Raw genomic sequence first — 23,894 nt, 5'->3', positions numbered from 1 at the left:
TGGGCAATGGAGTCCCCTGCACGCTCGCAGCCCCGCTGACCACACTCACCTGGTAGCCTGCTGCAGACCTTCACCAGTGTCCCGGTGTCCAGAGGGACGAAGCGGCACCCGCGGAGCGGGTGCGGCAAGTAGTGGGTTCAGTCCTGGAAATGCCTGGAAATGCCGCCGTAGATTATGGATATTGCCAAAGTGCGTCCGTGCTCAGAAGGGCGTCCCACAGGAGGAGAAGCGGTAAGGGTTTTTAACACAGCAGAGGGGCGGGGGGCGGCAGCGGGGAGAGCGGACCGGAAGTTGGAAAATGGTCTTGCAGGGACTCCTGGGCAATGGAGTCCCCTGCACGCTCGCAGCCCCGCTGACCACACTCACCCGGTAGCCTGCTGCAGACCTTCACCAGTGTCCCGGTGTCCAGAGGGACGAAGCGGCACCCGCGGAGCGGGTGCGGCAAGTAGTGGGTTCAGTCCTGGAAATGCCGCCGTAGATTATGGATATTGCCAAAGTGCGTCCGTGCTCAGAGGGTACAGAGTCTGGGTCACTAGCCAGTGACCAGGATGGAACCAGGTGATGTCGCGTTACAATCAGGTGCTGATGGGAAGCTTGTCTCTGCAGCCATGTGGACCAGGAGGCGTCGACGACAACCAGGATGGCCCACGAAGGCTCTCGCTGTCGGCGGTGTCGGCTTCAAGATTGGAGGCAACAAGCCTTGGCAAAGGCAACCCACGCAGGAGACGATGTAGGCTTCTTACTCAGACCTGCAAGGGCTGAGGGGCTGCTTTTTTTGAGGGAAGCAAGGGCCAGTCTGGAGCAACCAGACCAGCCGTGTAGTTTCTCGCATTTGTCGCCAAGATGGCCACTAGCCAACGGGCAAGTGACCGGGCAGACGCGTCTAGCAGGAAAATGCAAAAGGGCCCCACGCAGAACTCGTGGAGTGTGCAGGGCTGATCTTTGGTGCAGATGCTGCTCGGAGCTGGGGCTTCTCAATCCCCAATGCACAGCTTCGAGGAGGCCTCGGGGGCTGCACAGTTAGCAGGTCGCAGACTTTTCAAGATGGCTGGTCCCACGTCTCTCGTCGCCTCCGCGGGTCTCAGCTTTGCAGGGACTGTGGATCGGGCTGTTGAATGTCTGGGAATCCGGTTCTTGTCAGGCTCTGGGCCCGGGCTCCAGCGGGAGGCGGCGGCAAAGCAAGTCATCGATCGCTGGATGGTGCCTGCTTGTGCAGGGTGGTCACTCCTTGACCATAAGGGAGATTCTTCAGTCGTCTTCTTCCAAAGTACAGTGATGAAGGTCCAGAGTTTCGTTTAAGTGTTTCAGTCAGGATAATCTAAAGTCTCTAGACACAGCTCCTACCTATATACGAATCTTAGGGGCTGGATTACCTGCTAGGTCCCTCCTATGAGTGGGACCAGGGAAGGGGGCAGTTACACCCCTTTCCCTTTGTCCAGTTTCGCGCCAGAGCTGGGGCAGGAAAGCCCCAGCACCGGTTTGAACTGGACTATGCATGGGACACCTTGTGTGCCCCAGGCAGTGTCGCAATCCTTTCAGCCCTCCCTGTCCCAATGCACACGGTCCTGTCTGGGGTGGTGCTAGCACCTCCCAAGGCAGGAAACCTATTGTCCAAGCCTCCCTCGCTGGAAGGACTCCCAGCAGCAGGAGGTCAGACTTGTATCTGTGGCAGCAGCATCCATTTTGTGATGCTGAGGCTCTGGTTAACTTTAACCGGGAATAGTAGGAACAACATGTCTTCTCCCTCTAGAAGGGTGGAATGCTACCCCCGTTGCCAGGACTGGCGAGGGGGTAGTATTCCAAATCGTATGACACCTTACTCAACATGTTTTGATAAAGCAAACCATAGTTAGCATCTAACTGCGAGGATTATAATGCACTTAAGAGTATATGGTATGGGAATATCCTAGAACAGCTAAAGGACATGGTTCCGAAAGCTGCAGACAGGCTCAGCTCATGCTAGAGCGCCATCTCACATAAAACCAAGCACTCTGCCATCAGGATTGTTTAGGCCTGCCATAGGAGTGACTTATAGGTGTATATGTGTCCAGACATAATGTTAGATTTAGGTACACTATATCTAAGCAAGGGGTGTTTCACCACCTTGCCCCAGCTGAGTGATCAGCCAGTTGTGTCGATTTGAATGGCAAGCCAGGGGTGGCAAAAGATATGCTGCACCCCTGGTAGGCCTTGGATGCACCTATGCCCTGGGTACCTACGGTACACTGTACAGGGGCTCATAAGGTGACCCAGTATCCAATTGATACTGTACCTAAAGTACATTGTAGTGAATTTAGAGAGAGAGCGGCTGGGCTGTGGGTCTGATTAGCAGGCCCACAGCCACATTAAGTCGAAAACCAGTGAAGCAAAAAGCAAAAAGTGGGGTGACCATAAGAAAGCAGACCCTACTCTCCTACAAAGATATGTTGGGGTTTGTGAACTGGAGCGAAGACTATTCTAGTGTTTATAATTTTAATGAAGTTCCTACGATGCACCACTTCAAACTTTCTATGAAAGAAAAGCTGACAGCAAGAACATAATGAAAACAGAGTAACAGACTTAGCACTGTCATAGTGTTCACGACAAAGGGATTGTAGGAGAAACATGGATACTCATTAATTGCTGTTCCCTTTCCACTTGGATGTCATGTTCATTGTAGTACCTTCTAGCAGCTAACTGAGTAGAAGAACATTTTCACCTTTTGGCATGGAAAGCAGTCACCCATCCTCTTGCAGAGCTAACCACCTGCCCTTTGGCCCCTGCTTTTGTGTGTTCTTGCCCCCTTTGTCCTATTCTGTTTTCACAATAAAAGCAACCTATGACTTTAGCAGTTGCACAAATCAGAGGATATACAATTACAAATTAATAATAATATTTCCATTAAAATGTTCTTCTCCTTGAGTGCTACAATAGCGAGGGATATAGGCCTACTCAATGTCCAGGTCCTGAATGAACCATTTAAGAGTAAACATAAATAAGTCTATCCGCACAACATTAATTCTCTGCTGATTTTATCTAGTATGTATCAGACCTGTCCTACATAGTTTATCACAAATAATCACAGCACCCATCTTCCAAGTTTAATAGGTTTTTATTCTACTGCAACAAAGCTCTAAAATACTCTGTGCCACCAATCTGTTTCATTCCTGAAATACGTTTCATAGGAAACTTCCTCGAGGCATTCACTCCTTCTGGCTAATGTATCGTCACGTTACTTCAAAAATTAAGACAACGATTCATGAAAAATACCTTAAATATTTCTGTGTTCAACATCTTTTGAAATTCTTAAATTATGCTATTTGTATTGCTTCAGAATCTAAAGTTGGATGCTAGGATACATACAAATGGATTGCGGAGTGCCTTCCCTAGTTATACTTGAGATTGCTACTGCCTAGCTTTACGGTTATTGGAGAAGGAGGAACCCTCTGGCGCGTAGGGACCAGATTAGTTGGACTGGAGGCAGTGAGGTACAATACAGTCAGTGCCACAATGACTACCACAAACAATATGTCCCGCAGTCAACAAATGATTACAACCCTGCTCATCCATTAGACAAGTTTGTCCTTATTTTGATGTAGAGTCACTTAAATGTAGAAACAAGACCAAACAAAACTTTCACTACTGGACTGAATTGATAATGGGAAATATTTTTTTTTTATCAAAATGCCTTGGTAATTGTAGTCCTTTGAGTTTCTGTTTACTGTGTTTCATATGGCTACAATACCAGACAGAAGATCATGCATAATCATTGCCTCTGTATCCTTAATGGAATTGAAAAAATGTTTTCACTCATGCTAGAAAATTTTCAACTCACCAGAAACATCGCTTATCTGCCAGGATCAATCTAATTTGTCTGTTCACAGATCTGGATTCTAGGCAGGTGTTCAAGGATTCCAAAACTGGATTAGTGAAATAACTGCATAGGAATTTGACTGTATGTGAAGCTGGCTCTGATAATATTACATTATTTCTTTCTTTTTTGGCAGGATGCTTCCAATTGGCCAACTCATGGGCAAGTCGAATTCCGGAATGCATTCTTAGCATATCGTCCGGGACTCCCTAATGCTCTGGATGGGGTGGACTTCACTATTTCCCCCAGAGAGAAGTTGGGCATCGTGGGACGGACTGGATCCGGCAAATCAACCATCTTCATGGCCCTGTTCCGCATGATGGAGCTGAAAGAAGGGCAGATTCTTATCGACAATATCAACATCCAATTGGTTGGACTGGAGGCACTGAGGTACGATAAGCTGAAATATGTTGAACTGTCAAATTGTGTAACAAATGTCTTATAATGTATTACGTAATTGTATATTTCTAGTAAAAAGGTTTGCTTTAATCATTTTACACATATTATGTTATATTGGAGTAATTCTATGGTGTAAGTCTAGATACGGCAGCAACATATCTACGGTGAGTTTCTCCTTGAGCGTGTAATACCCTATGCATTATTTATTGGATCAAGACTAATCAGAATAGTGTAACTAACCACTGGACATATTCTGATAGGCTGATGACAACCAATAAGAATTGCTGAACATAATGCTGTTTTAGTATTCTTATTTGCTGCCATCAATTATTCAGAAAAAGTCTTTGTGGTTAGACCCCCGAGACTAAATGACGCCAACCTATTCACGATTCAAAAAAGGGGGTGGTGATGAACAGAGTGTCTGAATTAAGCAGACCACTCTTACCCAGTCCAAAGATCAGGGCTTGATCCATCACCGTTATTTAGCTCACTGCACCATCCCAGCTCAGAACCTGGCTATATGCAAATTAGTCTGTCCCTGGCCCAGTGCATCATGGGAACAGGGCAGACCAAACTACCAAGCCAATTCTTCACCGGAAAAGAGACAAGCTTCCGGGGACCGGTTTCTGGCATTTCAGCCGTCGTCGGCCCGGCTTGCTTGAATCCTGATGGTGCAGTGAGCAAGGGACTCATGTCTGAGTATACCCTGCCACACCTATAGTGGCCAAAAACTATAAAAAAAAGGGGGTGGTGATGAACAGAGTGTCTGAATTAAGCAGACCACTCTTACCCAGTCCAAAGATCAGGGCTTGATCCATCACCGTTATTTAGCTCACTGCACCATCCCAGCTCAGAACCTGGCTATATGCAAATTAGTCTGTCCCTGGCCCAGTGCATCATGGGAACAGGGCAGACCAAACTACCAAGCCAATTCTTCACCGGAAAGGAGACAAGCTTCCGGGGTCCGGTTTCTGGCATTTCAGCCGTCGTCGGCCCGGCTTGCTTGAATCCTGATGGTGCAGTGAGCAAGGGACTCATGTCTGAGTATACCCTGCCACACCTATAGTGGCCAAAAACGATAAAAAAAGGGGTGGTAATGAACAGAGTGTCTGAATTAAGCAGACCACTCTTACCCAGTCCAAAGATCAGGGCTTGATCCATCACCGTTATTTAGCTCACTGCACCATCCCAGCTCAGAACCTGGCTATATGCAAATTAGTCTGTCCCTGGCCCAGTGCATCATGGGAACAGGGCAGACCAAACTACCAAGCCAATTCTTCACCAGAAAGGAGACAAGCTTCCGGGGACCGGTTTCTGGCATTTCAGCCGTCGTCGGCCCGGCTTGCTTGAATCCTGATGGTGCAGTGAGCAAGGGACTCATGTCTGAGTATACCCTGCCACACCTATAGTGGCCAAAAACGATTCAAAAAAGGGGGTGGTGATGAACAGAGTGTCTGAATTAAGCAGACCACTCTTACCCAGTCCAAAGATCAGGGCTTGATCCATCACTGTTATTTAGCTCACTGCACCATCCCAGCTCAGAACCTGGCTATATGCAAACTAGTCTGTCCCTGGCCCAGTGCATCATGGGAACAGGGCAGACCGAACTACCAAGCCAATTCTTCACCGGAAAGTAGACAAGCTTCCGGGGACCGGTTTCTGGCATTTCAGCCGTCGTCGGCCCGGCTTGCTTGAATCCTGATGGTGCAGTGAGCAAGGGACTCATGTCTGACTATACCCTGCCACACCTATAGTGGCCAAAAACGATTGAAAAAAGGGGGTGGTGATGAACAGAGTGTCTGAATTAAGCAGACCACTCTTACCCAGTCCAAAGATCAGGACTAGATCCATCACCGTTATTTAGCTCACTGCACCATCCCAGCTCAGAACCTGGCTATATGCAAATTAGTCTGTCCCTGGCCCAGTGCATCATGGGAACACGGCAGACCAAACTACCAAGCCAATTCTTCGCCGGAAAGGAGACAAGCTTCCGGGGACCGGTTTCTGGCATTTCAGCCGTCGTCGGCCCGGTTTGCTTGAATCCTGATGGTGCAGTGAGCAAGGGACTCATGTTTGAGTATACCCTGCCGCACCTATAGTGGCCAAAAACGATTCAAAAAAGGGGGTGGTGATGAATAGAGTGTCTGAATTAAGTTGACCACTCTTACCCAGTCCAAAGATCAGGGCTTGATCCATCACCGTTATTTAGATCACTGCACCATCCCAGCTCAGAACCTTGCTATATGCAAATTAGTCTGTCCCTGGCCCAGTGCATCATGGGAACAGGGCAGACCAAACTACCAAGCCAATTCTTCACCTGAAAGGAGACAAGCTTCCGGGGACCGGTTTCTGGCATTTCAGCCGTCGTCGGCCCGGCTTGCTTGAATCCTGATGGTGCAGTGAGCAAGGGACTCATGTCTGAGTATACCCTGCCACACCTATAGTGGCCAAAAACGATTCAAAAACGGTGATGGATCAAGCCCTGATCTTTGGACTGGGTAAGAGTGGTCTGCTTAATTCAGACACTCTGTTCATCACCACCCCCTTTTCTGAATCATTTTTGTCCACCATAAGCGTGGAAGGGTATACTCAGATGTGAGTCCCTAGCTCATTGCACCATCAGGATTCAAGCAACCCGGGCTGAAGACGGCTGAAATGCCAGAAACCGGTCCCCGGTAGCTTGTTTCCTTCCTAGTATAAGAATTGGATTGGTAGTTTGGTCTGCCCTGTTCCCATGATGCACTGGGCCAGGGTCAGACTAATTTGCATATAGCCAAGTTCTGAGCTGGGATGGTGCAGTGAGCTAAAAAAACGGTGATGGATCAAGCCCTAATCTTTGGACTGGGTAAGAGTGGTCCCTAAAGTGATGGGGAGCACACAGTGTTGTTTAAATGCCCCTCTGGCTCTCTTCATTGCTTTTTGGATCACCGGGTCAGGGTATTTTCTTTGTCTCAGTTTCTTGCTGAGGTCCTTCGCCTGACTTTTATATTTTGCAATGTCACTACAGTTCCAACGTAGGCGGAGGAACTGCCCGTATGGTAGGTTCTCCCTCAGGTGACGTGGGTGAAAACTGTCAAACCTGAGGAGTTGTATGTCTGTATGTTGCTGTGTATGTCCTTTTTAATGTTCTCAATGTTTTGAATGTTTCCTTTACAGGGTTTTTTTAACCTCATTTTGGGTTCTACCATTTACCCTTGTGTACTAAGAGAACCATTTTTTCCTTAGTTCTTGAACTTTAGACCATTATGTTTATTGTGTCTTTTCTTCACAGGTTCTCTTCAACGCCTATTGGGCGCAACTGAACTCACCTATACAATAACATTGTTAGGTACATTACACATTTTGAAATTTCCATTAACACTTTTACATTTCATGTGAGTAAGGTGAGGATACGTGCATATCCTTGTCCTGAAGAAGGAGCCCCTGTGCTCCGAAACATGTTGACACTCTGAAGCGGTTGTAATACCCTAATACGTATACCTACAACCCCACTCTGCACCTTTTTAATAATACCAGCCGAGGACATAATAAATTATAATTTTTTCCTACGTGCCAGGTATTTTTTAAGCAACTCACTTTTTCACCTCACTTCACTCACACTTTCCATTAGAACACACTCCCTCACATAGTTCACTGCTAAGTGCTCCTACGTAGTCGTGAGTCGTAGCACGCCGCATCCCGTAGAGGGGTGCGAAGGCCCCGATGATGAAGAATGACACCAAGGGCCCTGTTGGTGTGTGAGGGGCATTTAAACAACACTGTGTGCTCCCCATCACTTTAGGGACCACCACCACTTTCTGAGTGGATTCCACTTTGTTTAATCTATCTTGTGTGTGACATTTTCAGCCAGAATATTCACTGGCAGGCTGCCAGACATTGTGATAGATTTATTCATCCCAGACAAGAGGTTGGGTAAAAACTTGCTAAATGTTCTTTAAAAATAATACTTGGATTCCGGAGTTTTAGATAAATATGGACATGCCTTCCAGGAGCACTGCATTTAGGTGTCACCACCAGGAAATGCTTAAATATGCTTCAAGAGATAAAATGCGTCACTTGCCCGCTCATTGTGTCAGGTGCGTGCAAGTCCAGCACTAGGAAAGTCAAGGTATATCGACAGAGATGAACACACCTTCCTTAGCCTACTTAAAAAATCTTCCATTGTGATCTGTATGGGTGTCTGAATAGGGTACACTATGTGCACATTTAATAGCACATATTACCATGTTGACCTGGACTAGGCTTCTCAAATATTAAAACAGAAGAGTTCAAAAAGGTTCACATTAGATATGTAAGCTCCCAGGACAGGCAGATATCTAGAGACTGAGGGCCCAACCACGTGTGTCACCCCACTCACGGATTTGTGAAGTTCTTCTGTTTATGGACGCTTTGTGATCGACAACAAAATAAATAAGCCGCCAAACATCTTAGAAATCTCCAATTTCTCAGCCAAATAAGAATGTTGCCCATAGCAAACCTTCTTAAGCACAGATAGCTAAATTCTGAGCAGGAATTTAGCTTCTTTCACATCAATGAATTTGTCCTGCCTACATGATGGCTATTGAATGAACAGAAACACAAATTTACAAAATTCTCTAAGCCATTCTGCCCAAACTCCAATATTCGGTTTTCTTTTCCAATTCAAAGGGATCCCCTTTGCAGAAGGAGCGGTTAGGAATCCCTGTCTCTTCTGCTGCAGTTCCATTACATTGGACTACAGTGCCTCTTCAACGAGCCTATGCAGATAGTCTGGCTAATTTTAGGACTCAGGAGAGTCTACCTTGCTGTTACACGCAGATACCTTAAATGGCCTTCAGTGACAATAAGGATTTGCCACCCAGGCTCTTTTGGCTTGAGGCTCCTTATTCAGTTGCCAACCTACATAAAAAAAGCTCAAAACCTTCCTGCCCCTCGTGCTAAACTTCTAATTTGGATGACCAGTGCCAACAAATCTCTTTGTAGTTTTATAGACAAGAATTTCTCTCTATGAGGACAGAGATATAGATTTCCAGTTAGGTTGGGAAATAGTAAGGAAAGCTACAAGACAAGGAAGTTCAGGGTAACTGTCCAGTTTTCACTTCCTGAATGACAAAGGTAAATGTAAATGTAAATGTAACTGTGGGTGTACTTGTAAAGCGCACTGTGACTCCAAGGAGTATCCTGGCGCTGAAGACCGCTGGGCCCCCAGGGACCCCTAGTATGCAAGGGGAATTAGTTCCCCCTCTTCAAACATGCACGGGGGCTACGATGCAGAGAGGTGTAAAAAGCGGCGTGGCTTCATTACACCTCTCAAACATGCACGGGGGATGCGTTGCAGAGAGGTGTAAAAAAGGGTGTGGCCTCGTTACACCTCTCTGCAATGCAGCCCCCTGGCGCATACCGGAGGCTCCTGGTGGGCTAGTTGGCCCCCAGGGACCCCCCGTATGCAAGGGGAATTAGTTCCCCCCTCTACAAACGCGGCAGGGGGCTGCGTTGCAGAGAGGTGTAACAAGGGGCATAGCCTCATTATACCTCTGCAATGCAGCCCCCTGGCGCATACTGGAGGTTTCAGGTGGGCTAGTTGGCCCCCAGGGGCCCCCAGTATGCAAGGGGAATTAGTTCCCCCTCTTCAAACATGCAAGGGGCTGCGTTGCAGAGAGGTGTGAAAAGAGGCATGGCTTCATTACACCTCTCTGCAATGCAGTCCCCTGTCGCATACTGGAGATTCCTGGTGGGCTTTCAGGTCTTATATAGTTAGGAATTAGCATTAAAAAAACCTTTGAAATTCACTGAAAAAAACATAGGTTTCAGGCCTTATATAGTTAGGAATTAGCATTTAAAAAACCTATGAAATTCACTGAAAAAACCATAGGTTTCACACCAGTTATAGTTAGCTGGAAATTTTACTGACATAAAACCATTGAAATTCCCACGTTATAGTTAGTTGGACTCACTATAACTTGCGCGCCTGCAATGCACTGCTGATGACGTCACATATTGCATCACTCATGACATGGTCAGTGACATCACTCATGACATCACTGATGACACCATCCTTGTGACAGAGTGACAGACCTCCTTTCAGTGTAATGTAACCCTTGAAACACATATTCAAAAATAGAAACTAAAACTTTCAAAAAAATAGAGATACCCATACCAGTTACAACAACCAATTCAGTAATACCACAATCTATATACACATCCACTCATTCACCAACAGTTCTATATAGTCACTCATACATATATTCACTCATCATATGTAGTGAAACACCTATACATCCTGTTACACACCGACAGTCATCCAAAAGTTACTCACACACATAATCATACATGCAAATAAACTATTAAACATCCATTTACTTGCATATACAGCTATACACACACTATCACCTTACTTCTAAGGAAACTTACACATCCTTACTCTCTTAAACAATCACTTATAGAAACACATACTTATTTAAACAAGAACTCTTTCAATCTCTCACATATACTCACTTATATACATCAATACTCACATACACTAGATTAAAACATATGTAGTTACTGATAAAGACACTAGTGAGACAGTCATTCACCCACTAACACACACATATACACACTCATCCACCCATACAGTCCTGCACATATCATTGATGCATCTATGTGCTAAGTAACACCCCCACCAAACCATGCAGACACTCATACTGATACTAAAAAAACATCTAATAACCCATATACACACACATGTAGCTACTCACCAACCCATGCAGCCACTTATACACAAAGTGAAACACTGATACAAACATTTAAATATTTAAACAATACTCGGTAATATATTTATTCACTAAGATACACTTAATAAGCCAGTTAAACAATCAATTAAAAAAAAAGCATCCATTAAGACACTTATTTAAACATTTATTCTTCCATCGACCTTTACATATACATATATAAAACATATTTATTTTTCAGAAAGACACACATTCACTGGATGGTGTCATCAGTGATGTCATGAGTGATGCCACTGACCATGTCATGAGTGATGTAATATGTGACGTCATCAGCAGTGCATTGCAGGCGCGCAAGTTATAGTGAGTCCAACTAACTATAACGTGGGAATTTCAATGGTTTTATGTCAGTAAAATTTCCAGCTAATTATAACTGGTGTAAATCCTATGGTTTTTTCAGTGAATTTAATAGGTTTTTTAAATGCTAATTCCTAACTATAACTGGTGTGAAACCTATGTTTTTTTCAGTGAATGTATATATATATATATATAAACATAATATTAATAAAAAATATACAATATTTTTACCGTAGGATAGCAGGAGGGTATCATTTACTATTACCACTCCAGTGAGTGCAACAGTAGAGAAAGCGTTGTATAGCTTAGGGGTAAAAATTACTATTCCCACTCCAGTGAGTGCAACAGTAAGGAAAGCGTTGGATAGCGGAAAGGTAAAAATTACTATTCCCACTCCAGAGATTGCAACAGTAGGGAAAGCATTGGATAGCATAGGGGTAAAAATTACTATTCCCACTCCAGAGAGTGCAACAGTATGGAAACGTTGGATAGAGTAGGAGTAAAAATGACTATTCCCACTCCATTGAGTGCAACAGTAGGGAAAGCGTTGGATAGCGGAAGGGTAAAAATTACTATTCCCACTCCAGTGAGTGCAACAGTAGGGAAAGAGTTGGATAGCGGGAGGGTTAAAATTACTATTCCCACTCCAGGGAGTGCAACAGTAGGGAAAGCGTTGGATAGCGTAGGGGTAAAAATTACTATTCCCACTCCAGAGAGTGCAACAGTAGGGAAAGCGTTGGATAGCGGGAGGGTTAAAATTACTATTCCCACTCCATAGAGTGCAACAGTAGGGAAAGCGTTGGATAGCGGGAGGGTAAAAAATACTATTCCCACTCCAGAGAGTGCAACAGTAGGGAAAGGGTTGGATAGCGTAGGGATAAAAATTACTATTCCCACTCCAGAGAGTGCAACAGTTGGGGAAAGCATTGGATAGCGTAGGGGTAAACATTACTATTCCCCCTCCAGTGAGTTCAACAGTAGGCAAAGCGTTGGATAGCGGGAGGGTAAAAATTACTATTCCCACTCCAGAGAGTGCAACAGTAGGGAAAGCGATGGATAGCGGGAGGGTAAAAATTACTATTCCCACTCCAGAGAGTGCAACAGTTGGGGAAAGCGTTGGATAGCGTAGGGGTAAACATTTCTATTCCCCCTCCAGTGAGTTCAACAGTAGGGAACGCGTTGGATAGCGGGAGGGTAAAAATTACTATTCCCACTCCAGAGAGTGCAACAGTAGGGAAAGCGTTGGATAGCGGAGAGGTAAAAATTACTATTCCCACTCCAGTGAGTGCAACAGTAGGGAAAGCGTTGGATAGTGAGAGGGTAAAAATTACTATTCCCACTCCAGAGAGTGCAACAGTAGGGAAAGCGTTGGATAGCGTAGGGGTAAAAATTACTTTTCCCACTCCAGTGAGTGCAACAGTAGGGAAAGCATTGGATAGCAGGAGGGTTAAAATTACTATTCCCACTCCAGGAAGTGCAACAGTAGGGAAAGCGTTGGATAGCGTAGGGGTAAAAATTAATATTTCCACTCCAGGGAGTGCAACAGTAGGGAAAGCGTTGGATAGCGGGAGGTTAAAAATTACTTTTCCCACTCCAAAGAGTGCAACAGTAGGGAAAGTAAATACTTCATGTATAAATAAAAATCAATTAAATATAAATACCAATTACAAATTAATTAAAAGTAATTACCAATTTAAGATAATATAAAAATTAAACAATTAAAAATAAAAATGTAATTACTTAAAAATAATGACCTATTAATACAAATTAATTATCAATTAACAATTAATTATTTAACAATTGAAAAATAATTAACAATTCAAAATAAATACCATTAAAAAAATAAAAAATGTAATTAATTACAATTAAATTACATCCCACCCAATTCCCCTATAAACCCACAACCCGCTACAGAAAAGAAATTAATAAAATTACCATAATTATCAATTAATCAGTTAATAAAAATAAATTACCAATTATATTTTAATTAATTACCAATTAAAAATTAATTAACAATTAATTTAAATTAAATACCAATAAATAAATTTAAATATTTAATTAATTACAATTAAATTACTTACCACCCTATTCCCCTATAGACCCACAACCCGCTACAGAATTATATAACACAAAAATTAAATACGATAAAATGAATTACTTTAAAAAAATTATACAATTAATATACACTTTTCACACATAAACTAACATAAAAACACACTTTAAAAAATTCGATATTATCAAAAAATCAATATTAACTTACCTCAAATTCGATATTTTTGCTGTCTATATTCTGTCCATTCGATATTTTGTCCATTCTATATTTTGGATTCGATATTACTGCTATTCTGTTTGATATTTTTGTAGTCTATATTCTGTCCATTTGATATTTTGCCCATTCTATATTTTTTACTCGATATTTTGCCCATTCTATATTTTTTGCTCGATATTATGACTGTATACCCTGATTGACATAATTTCATGTTCTAGGCATGTGAGCTGTGGATCACATGCTATGCATAGCCTGCCATCCAGTTTTGGGTCAGGATGTTTGCACTGTGTTTTTCTTCGAAGAAGTCTTTCCAGTCACGAGGTCGGTGAATCCTCCTTTCGGTGATAGTGCGAATGGACATCGACTCCATTGTTAGATAATTTTTTCCGTCATCGGGTTCGGATGTCAATTGGGGCACTCCGGTTCAACACCGTTTTCGGGTTCCCCTTGACGTGCAAACCACTTACCCTCGACGGTATTGTTTATCAATCACCTTTCCCATCTTCACGTATCGTTTCAAGTTAAAGTCTTCGAACTGAAGTTTTGTGGAGGGCCGTTAGGCCTACCTACGTCAGGCACAACAGCAGTCGATGGTACGAACTCCGTTCAAATTCTGTCCCTGGTGTCGTGCTAAATTTCCGTGCACCGACTTGAATGAAGTGTGCAATCTCTGTCTATACCCGGAAAACGACGATCGAGGCTGCGACGCTTGCTGATCATTTCGATCAAAGAAGGCAATCTGTGACCGTCAGGCTTGACGTCACAAAATGCATCAGCCAAGCGGCTCTGCACCAGATATCTTCGGAGAAGACTCCGACCTCGAAGAATCCCACACACAGGAAGCCGAAGTAGAGGAAGAACACATCTCCGTGTCTAAAGCCGACTCCGACGCGGAAGACCAAGTAACACCGGGTCAATGTATCAAGAGTACTGAGACTCCCTTCCCCTGCCACATATGAAAGAAAAACTCCTGTCCTTCCTCGGCCCTCGGGTTAAGGTCAGCACCGAGAACAAATTTCGGACACCCTGCCCTCCGGCCCGGCTCCAAAACATAAATTGAAGCCTACTGGCTTGGGATCGAGTTGGCCACATACCGATGCATAACCGAAATCTTCTGCATCGAAATCAAAGCATACTGATGTCGAACCGAAATCTTCTGCATCGAAATCGAAGCATGTTGTCCTTCCCATGTTACAGAAAAGTAAATCTTCAGTGCCCTAACCTTTGGAGCCGAAACCTTTGATGCCGAAAACTGTGGTGTCCAAAGAAAAGACTACTTTTCCACCCAAAGAGCCTTGTGTAGATGTTACACCTGCAAAGAAGCCTGAAATAAAAAGAACTGGTTATACATCCAGATACTGGACATATTCATGTGAAAATGCCAGAAAAAAGGAAAATGGGCATAGAAGAGGACTACCACATTCCTTTAAAATGCAAGAATGTGGGTATTAACCCTTCCCCTCCTCCCATTACACCTCCTTCACCCTGTGATCCCAATTTGCTTTGAAGACAACGCATTCACGTCTTCCCATACTTGGACGACTGGTTCATCAAAGCCAGTTCACAAGCAAAATGTCTACAACACACTTCCAAAACAGTACAACTGCTAAACTACCTTGGGTTCACAGTAAATCTACCCAAGTCCCATCTCCAACCCTCCCACACACAGACATATTTGGGGGCCACTCTAGCCTGCCCAAATCCAGCCAGAATTCGCAACATTCAAGTTCTCATTTCTCATTTCCAGCCCATTCAATCATTACCAGATCAGGTATTCCTGCAGTTACTGGGAATGATGGCGTCTTGCATCTTAATAGTTCCCTATGCAAGACTTCAAATGCGTCCCCTCCAGGAATGCTTAGCACGTCGGTGGAATCAGTTTCAGGGTCAGTTATCAGATATAATGTTGGAGGACGACCATACTCATCGCTCTCTGCAGTGGTAGAATCCACAAAACCTTTCCAAGGGGTGGCCCTTCATCGACCCAGTTCCGCAGACAGTGCTAACAGCAGACGCATCGCTCACTGGTTGGGGAGCTCATCTTCAAGGACATACCATTCAGGGCATGTGGAGTCAACAGCAAAAGCAGCTTCACATAAATCATCTAGAGCTGCTTTCAGTCTTCCTAGCAATCAGAGCCTTTCAAGTTCGCCTTGTAGGCAAAGCTGTCCTGATACGTACAGACCACATGTCAGCCATGTATTACATTCAAAAACAGGGAGGACACACTCTCTCCAACTGTCACAACTTGCTCAGACTATCTGGAGGTGGGACATACATCACAAAATCTATCTCCTGGCAGAACACCTTCCCGGAGTAGACAAACAAGTCGCAGACCTGCTCAGCAGGCAGAGACAACAAATCCACAAGTGGGAATTACACCCTTAAGTTCTACTCCCATTCTTTCAAATGTGGCGCTTTCCAGACATGGACCTGTCCGCCACACACAAAAACACAAAATGCCCAAGCTTCGCCTCCAGGTATCCACACTCATTGTCCAAAGGCAATGCACTATGGATGAACTGGTCAGAGATATTTGCCTACGCTTTTCCGCATCTCTCACTCATTCCACTAGTGGTTCGGAAGCTCAGACAGGCGTCCCTGACACTAATCCTAGTTACTCCCACATGGGCCCATCAACCCTGGTTCACCACCCTGTTGGAGCTCTCATAGTCCCTCACCAAAAACTACATCTTACACCCAATCTCCTCACACGGAGCCGTGGAGAGATAAGATACCCAGATCCCCGTCATCTCAACCTTGCGATCTGGCAACTGAAGTCATAGAGTTTGGCTACCTTAATCTTCCGCCAGACTGCATAAACTTTATCAAATAGGCTAGACGTCCTACTACAAGGGATTTTTATGCAGCAAAGGGGAAACGGTTTGTTATTTATTGGAATAACAATCAAATCAACCCGCTTGGTGCTTCAGTTGAAAACATCATCTGCTATTTACTGCATTTACAGCATTCAAACTTAACGTACACATCCATACACTTACATCTTACAGCAATAGCTGCATCCCTTTAAAATAGACAACATCTGTCTCTCTTTAGAGTGCCTGTTAAAGCATTTATGGCAGGACTCAAGAGTCGTTCCTCCAAGACTTACACCAGCCCCAGTCTGGAACCTCAATATTGTCCTCATCAGACTTATGGGTCCACCCTTTGAGCCATTGCACAAATATGACCTGCAATTCCCCATTCGGAACATTGCTTTCCTCGTAGCTATTACATCACTGAAAAGAGTGTGGGTGAGCTAACCATAGAGGAACCACTTTTACAGATTCACCAAAACAAAGTGGTTCTTCGGACTAATCCTAAATGTTTACCCAAAGTCATTTCTGCCTTCCATATCACCCAATCTGTTGAGTTGCCTGTGTTCGTCCCTCAACCAGATTCTGTGGCAGAACGTGCTCTACATACCTTAGACGTTAAAAAAGCATTACTCTATTGCATAGAAAGGACAAAACCTTTCCGTAAGAAAAAACATCTTTTTGTAGCGTTTGCCCCACCTCATAAACGCAATCCCATCTCGAAATCAGGTATTGCACGGTAGATAGTCAAATGCATTCAAACATGCTATGCAAAACCAAAAAGAACATTAACAATTCCCCCTAGAGTGGACTCCACTCGTAAAAAAGGGGATTATATGGCATTCTTCGGAAACATCCCCATAGATGACATTTGCAAAAGCTGCTACATGGTCTACACCTCACACATTCGCAAATCACTATTGTGTAGATGTGCTAGCAGGACAGCAAGCTAGTGTGGTCCAGGCAGTTCTACGTACACTCTTTCAAACCTCTGCAACAGCAGCAGGTTAGCCACCGCTTTAATAGATTACTGCTTTCCAGTCTATGCAAAGCAAAAGTTCTACAACTCACATGACTCAAACGTTAAATGCTACTTACCCAGTATAAATCTGTTCTTGGCATTTAGAGCTGTAGATTCACATGTGCCCACCCACCTCCCTGGGTCCCTGTACCTGTTGCAGTGATATCTTACTCAGATACATACACATTAACATCTCTATTCTACTACTCTTACTAACTCCATTATCACCCTCTGCTGGAAAAACAACCTAACAATGGAGTCGATGCCATGCGCACTATCACCGAAAGGAGGAGTCACCGGCCTCATGACTGGAAAGACTTCTTCGAAGAAAAACAAAGTGCAAACATCCAGACAAACACTAGATGGCAGGCTGTGCAAAGCATGTGAATCTACAGCTCTACATGCCAAGAACAGAAGAATGCTGGGTAAGTAGCATTTTCCTTCTTTCCCGTAAAAGTGATATGTCTCACTTCTTTTATGCACAGGTCTAAGCTGGCCATCATTCCCCAGGACCCCTTCCTCTTTAGTGGAACAATCCGGGAGAACCTAGACCCAAGGGGCAGTCACCTGGACGCCGTGCTGTACCAAGTCCTGGAGGAGTGCCACCTGAAAGAGGTGGTAGCTCGCATGGGTAAGTGTAGTTCAGGTCATTATCCATGTAGAGTAATCTGTAAGAAACTGCATTACTATATTGTTTATCCAGTTGTACATCCCTTAGGGCTTAATTGTGTTGTTGACTCTTAATCGGATATTAACATCAAGCTAACGCTCTGTACAGTGGATCTTATTACTCTGTGAAAACATCACATGAAAGAGGAACTGCAACCCATGAGCCTTCCAAGAGCCTATGCTCAATGAAGAAATACAAAAGACACACAGATGATGGACGGAATGCAGAGAAAATCAAACCTTTGCCCCCAGTCAATAGATATTGAATAAATCCATTGTTCTTTTGCTCACCATGCCACACCAGGTTAGACCCAGCCATATGCAAATCAGTCTTGACCCTGTGTCTCCTGGGAACAGTCCAGAGCAAATTGCTAAGCCAGGTCCTCCCTGGACCCAAAACAAGCATTCTGGTATTTGTTTTGGGGCATCACCCCTCATCAGCCAGGCTAGCTTGAATCAAGCGGCACAGTGAGCATGGGACCACGTCTGGGCATACTGTTCCCACTTAAGGCGACAAATGCAAATGAAGACTTACAACATGATTGAAATAAATGGGGGAGAAAAGTGGACCATTTGGAGGACTCTCATGCTTTTCTTTGCTAGTCTGACATCTTCCTTTGCATCATTTTTTGTCTCCATGCAGGTGGACTCTGTTCTGAAGTAGGAGAACTGGGAAAGAACTTCTCGGTGGGACAGAGACAGCTTCTCTGCTTGGCAAGAGCTCTCCTGACAGATGCCAAGGTATGGTACTCCAGATATACCATGAAGAGACCAAGTATGCCTTCAGGAAAAGTGTCCTAGGAGAGAAAAAGAAGCATTCCCCAAGTATATATAGAGGCCCCATGCAGCAAAACACAAGCAGACATTTTAATTGAGAATCATCAATATTTCAGGTTCTCTGAATCCAGCTGGAAGATCCAAATATTGTTGTAATCTAAAGAAACACTTAAAATGTATCTGTCAGCCAAAGACCGACATTACTACCAAGGTAGAAGAACAGGTAGTTAAACCCTGGGGTAATAAAGGTCTAGTCTTGTTATGAGATGTGGCTGACTCCTACAAAAGCAAAATATTCTAGCTCCTAGAAGTGAGGCTTCCAAGATCAGTGGAAGAAGGTGATGACCAACGAACATCAGTGAGCAGTTGTATACTGTGGGTATTGTATAAGTATAAAATATATCAGTGACATGGCGAGACAGGAAAAGAAACAGCTCTCAAATACACTGCCCTTGGTATTCACCCAGATCAGAAAACAGGCAGAACTGTTAAATCCCAATAGAACCTCTCCCCAGGATTTAAAGAAAAATAAAGCTACCTTTCTCTGCTCATTCTCTCTCCCTTTGGTGCAGGTTCTTTGCATTGATGAGGCCACAGCAAGCGTGGACCAGAAGACTGACCGGGTGTTGCAGCAGACAATTCGAGAACGATTTGCTGATAAAACTGTGCTTACAATCGCTCACAGGTACCAGAACACCCTCCACAAAATGCTTCCTAGTTACTGGTCAAGAGATCATAAGCACCGTATTGTAAAAAGAAAATTATTTTCCGAGGGCCCATCATTTTGCAAGGAAAGTAAAGCATGACTAGGGGCTGTTAGGGGCAAAGTCCTAATGGCAGGCAGACCACACGAGTAAAATGTACTGTTCGGAGTGCTGTATAGTGCAGTGAGTGCTAGGGTGTGCAATGTGGGTGTAGTGCGGTGCACTGTGGAGTGCAGCTTGGGTGATGTAGAGTTCTATGTGGGTGCTGTGTAATATAGTGTAGGTAAAGTGAAGTGCATTATGAAGGATGTTGGCTGAAGTGTGAATGTCTTGGGGCACAGTGTGGGTATTTTACAGAGAATTGTTAGTGGTATAGTTTGAGTACTGTTTAGTGCAGTGTTGGTGTTGTGGGTGCAATGTGAGGGCATTGTGATTAATTTAATTGCTGGAGAGTATATTTTGAGTGTTCTGCAGTACAGTGTTGGTGTTAGGTGTACTGTATGTGATATGGCCGGATAGCGGTTGTTCTAATACATGACGTTTGCAATGCAATCATTTACAACATTTTTTGTACAACTTGTTGTCGCTTACAATTTGAATTTGAATTTAAAATTTCTTATAGAGCGCACGTATACCTGCGGTTTCTTGGCGCTGTTACTGACAGGATCCTAATTTAGAAAGCTGGGGGAACAGGAGAGTTATTATTCGAAAGATTTCGTGAATAGGTAGGTCTTAAGTTGTTTACGGAATTGTGGGTAGAGAGAGATGGTGCGGAGTTCAAGGGGGAGGGAGTTCCAGAGGGTAGGGGCGAGGGTGGCAAATTTAGAGCCTCCCCACTTCTTTCTCCGGTAGCGTGGGATGGTGAGGAGGGACTGGGAGGACGAACGAAGTTCCCTGGTGGGAACATAGGAAACAATCTCGGAGGAGATGAATTCAGGTGCGAGTCCGTGTCGGGCCCGGAAAGTGATGGAAGCAAGCTTGAATTCAATTCTGGCTCGCACAGGGAGCCAGTGAAGTGATTTCAGGAGCGGGGTAGAGTGGTGAAATTTGGGGAGTTTGAAAACCAGGCGGGCCGCCTGGTTTTGGATCTGTTGTAGGCGACGCAGACTGTAGGCGGGGATGCCGGCATACAGGGCGTTGCCATAGTCCAGGCGGGATACCACCATGGCCAAGATGATGAGCTTTAGAGCAGAGAAAGTGAAGAAACGGGACACCCTGCGTATAATACGCAGTGAAAGAAAGGAAGAAGATACCACAGAGCTAACCTGGGAGTGAAGGGTGAGTTGAGAATTAAGTTTTATACCAAGTGTTTTAACTGAGGAAGCGGGGGTAGGAGGAGGGCCAAGAGAAGGGGGCCAGAAAAGAGGGGACCAGGGGCTGGCTGAACCACCCGTCAACACCAACTCAGTTTTGTCGGGGTTGAGTTTAAGGTGGTTGTGGTTCATCCAGTCCCTGATGTGAAGCATAACAGATTGAAAGTTTAGAATAGAGGAAGGAGAAGATAGATTAAAGACAAGCTGGAGGTCGTCCGCATAATTAAATACGCCGACCTCCAACTGTTGAAGAGAGAAGATTAGGGGGGCAATGTACAGATTGAACAAGAGAGGAGAAAGGGAGGAACCTTGGGGAACCCCGCACTGAACTTTCCGGACGTCCGCCGTGAAGTCACCCAGGCGAACAGCCTGGGTGCGGTCGCTCAGGAAGGAGGACAACCAGACCAGGGCGGTCCCCCCGATCCCCGCCGCTCCGATACGGGAGAGGAGGATGGTGTGATCCACCGTATCGAAGGCGGCTGAGAGATCAAGGAGCACAAGGGCCTGGTGCTGATTAGTGTCCATGCCCTCCCTGAGGGTGTCCAAGACCGACAGGACGACGGACTCCGTAGAGTGTGCAGGGCGGAAACCGGCTTGACGGGGGGCAAGAGCACCATGATTCTCCACAAAGGAGCTCAAAGCGCAGGTGACGTGGCGCTCGAGCACCTTGGCCAGGAATGGTAGGAGGGAGATAGGACGGAAATTGGCGGGGACAGAAGGATCTGCCCCGGGTTTTTTTAGAATGGGCACAATTACCGCAGATTTCAAGGGTTTAGGGACGGTGCCTTGAGCGAGAGAGCTGTTAAGAAGATGAAGGGGAGGGTCAGGGCAGGAAACAAAAATATGGTGGAGAATGTGAGCGGGACAAGGGTCGAGAGGAGAACCAGATTTGACCAGGGGAACCAAGGTGATCAGGCTCTCCCGAGTGATAGGGGGAAATGAGGTAAGCTCGCCCTTGGGGGGGGGGCATTGGGGGTCAACGAAAGAGGAGGAAGGTGGCGGGATGTTAGCCTTGATGGTGATGATTTTGTGAATGAAATAGTTGTTGAGGGAAGAACAGAGTTCTTCGGAGGGGGCCGGCTTAAGAGTAGTTCTGTCCGAGAACGCTAGGTTGTGGACGATGGTGAATATCTCCTTGGACTGGTTTTCCGCGGCTAAGATTTTGGAGGAGAAGTAAGATGTTTTTGCCTCCAAGATGTCTTTTTTATACTGGCTCAGGATGTTAGTGTAGTCCAGTTTCAGGGTGGGGCAGTAATTTCTTCTCCATGCCCGCTCAGCGCGGCGAACTGTTAATTTGGTGGTCTTAAGCTCTTCGGTGAACCACCGATTGGCGTCCTTGTCGCGTTTGGAGGTAATACGCTTGAGCGGGGCAAAAGCGTCGCGTCCGTTGGAGAGCCACTGATCTATGGCGTCGACCTGGGAAAGTGTGGGGAGACCCTGTGGGGGGGGGGGACGAGGTAAGGAGGGAAGAGAGATTCTCCAGATTGACATGACCCCATGATCGGACCCAGGTGTTTTTGGGCCGGGGGGGCTTGGCTGGAGGGTGGATGGGCAGAAGGAATGAGATTAGGTGGTGGTCCGACCAGGAGCAAGGGTTTACAATGCTCTACACTTTGTAATTACTTTATATATATATATATATATACATATATGTATATATATATATATATATATATATATATATATATATATATATATATATTATGTGTGTGTGTGTGTACATAAACATTATATGCATGTTTATGCACATATGTATGTATTAAGTATTAAGTATTTCTCTTCCTGGGGATCCTCATCAACAATAGTCACAAGCACTGAATATTCCCACCCATGTGCGGGACCCCGTAAATAATAAAAAATATATATGAAAACACACCGTCACCTTCCTCGCGCTCTGGACCAACTCCAGCCAGGAAAAAGGCCAACGGACACGGACCAATTGAAGTGCTCCGATTTTTATTCAAGGTGCAGAAGAAGCCTCATGACGTTTTGGCTCGCAAGAGCCTTGTTCACATGACAATGTTCATTTAGAAAAAACACCATTTTATATTGCCAGTGATTGGGTAAAGATCGTCACATGGGAGGGTAGTGTTGTGTCATAGTGAACATAGAGGAAATTCTTTCAGGTCTCGAAAGTAAATTTGTGAAAAACAGATATACACCAAAGTTTCGAAATAGAGAATTACGGTAAAATACCAGATTTTTACATAAAATGAATATCAATCACTTTAAATTTAGACAGAGGTCACTTAAGTAGAATACATACATTTCATCATTTCTTTTACTGACCTAATGGGACTGAGAATATCAATTATTGGTAAAATACCCAAATACCAGATACAGTATTGACTACACGCTCCAATATAAAAAAGTGCAAATGCATGTTGTTTTTATATGTGCAAAATTCGCAATAGTGTAATTCTTAATATCTATGTATATAATATATATAACCTATTGGCGGTCGCCAGTAGGTAGTTATAGTTAGGACCTACTTTCCAAAGGAAATCCACAACATTCTATTTGGAATAACTTTTGCGCCGGTGGACGAATCTTCGTGAATTTCTCCAAGAAAATGGCCTGCTCGGTTCCGCTTCTTCCCTGAACGATTGGGGGCGATTTGTCAAGTGGGGGCCGAGAAAAAAGGGGGGTCCCTAAACGTGTTTTCCCCAAGCAATTTTCCATAGGGACCTTTAGCCAGGGCTACAGCCTGAACGGCTGAACGGAATTACACGAAATTTGGCAGAGAGGTAGAGTTCTGTTCGCAGATTGTGCTTTTTGTTAAATGGTGTGAATCCAATCAGTAGTTTCTGAGAAAATTGCATGTAGAATCATAGCGATATCTAGAGACGGAGGTCAGCACAGGTACGGAAATCTGTTCAATTACGAGCGTGAGCTGCATGCTGATTGGCTATGAACTGTCTGTCAACACTCGAAACCAGGAAGTGTTGGCGGCCATCTTGTGCCTCGCTAGAACTGAGTCACAAGAAAACAGTAAAGCAAAGTTGAGAAATAAGGGAAAGGGGTAGGCTAGAA

General features: G+C 44.6%; 1 protein-coding gene across 1 annotated transcript in view; it reads left to right on the top strand.

The window, feature by feature from the left end:
• LOC147706821 (ATP-binding cassette sub-family C member 10-like) overlaps positions 1-23,894 on the top strand; it is a 1,330,844-nt gene that overhangs the window by 1,160,561 nt on the left and 146,389 nt on the right. Inside the window, 4 exon segments of the mRNA XM_086925587.1 lie at positions 3,987-4,240; positions 17,884-18,029; positions 18,711-18,808; positions 19,417-19,529. Coding sequence (XP_086781713.1) covers positions 3,987-4,240; positions 17,884-18,029; positions 18,711-18,808; positions 19,417-19,529 — 611 coding nt within the window.

Source organism: Lissotriton vulgaris, chromosome 6 (genome assembly GCF_964263255.1).
Source record: "Lissotriton vulgaris chromosome 6, aLisVul1.2, whole genome shotgun sequence".
Classification (NCBI taxonomy): Eukaryota; Metazoa; Chordata; class Amphibia; order Caudata; family Salamandridae; genus Lissotriton; species Lissotriton vulgaris.
This window is presented reverse-complemented; position numbering and strand designations above follow the sequence as displayed.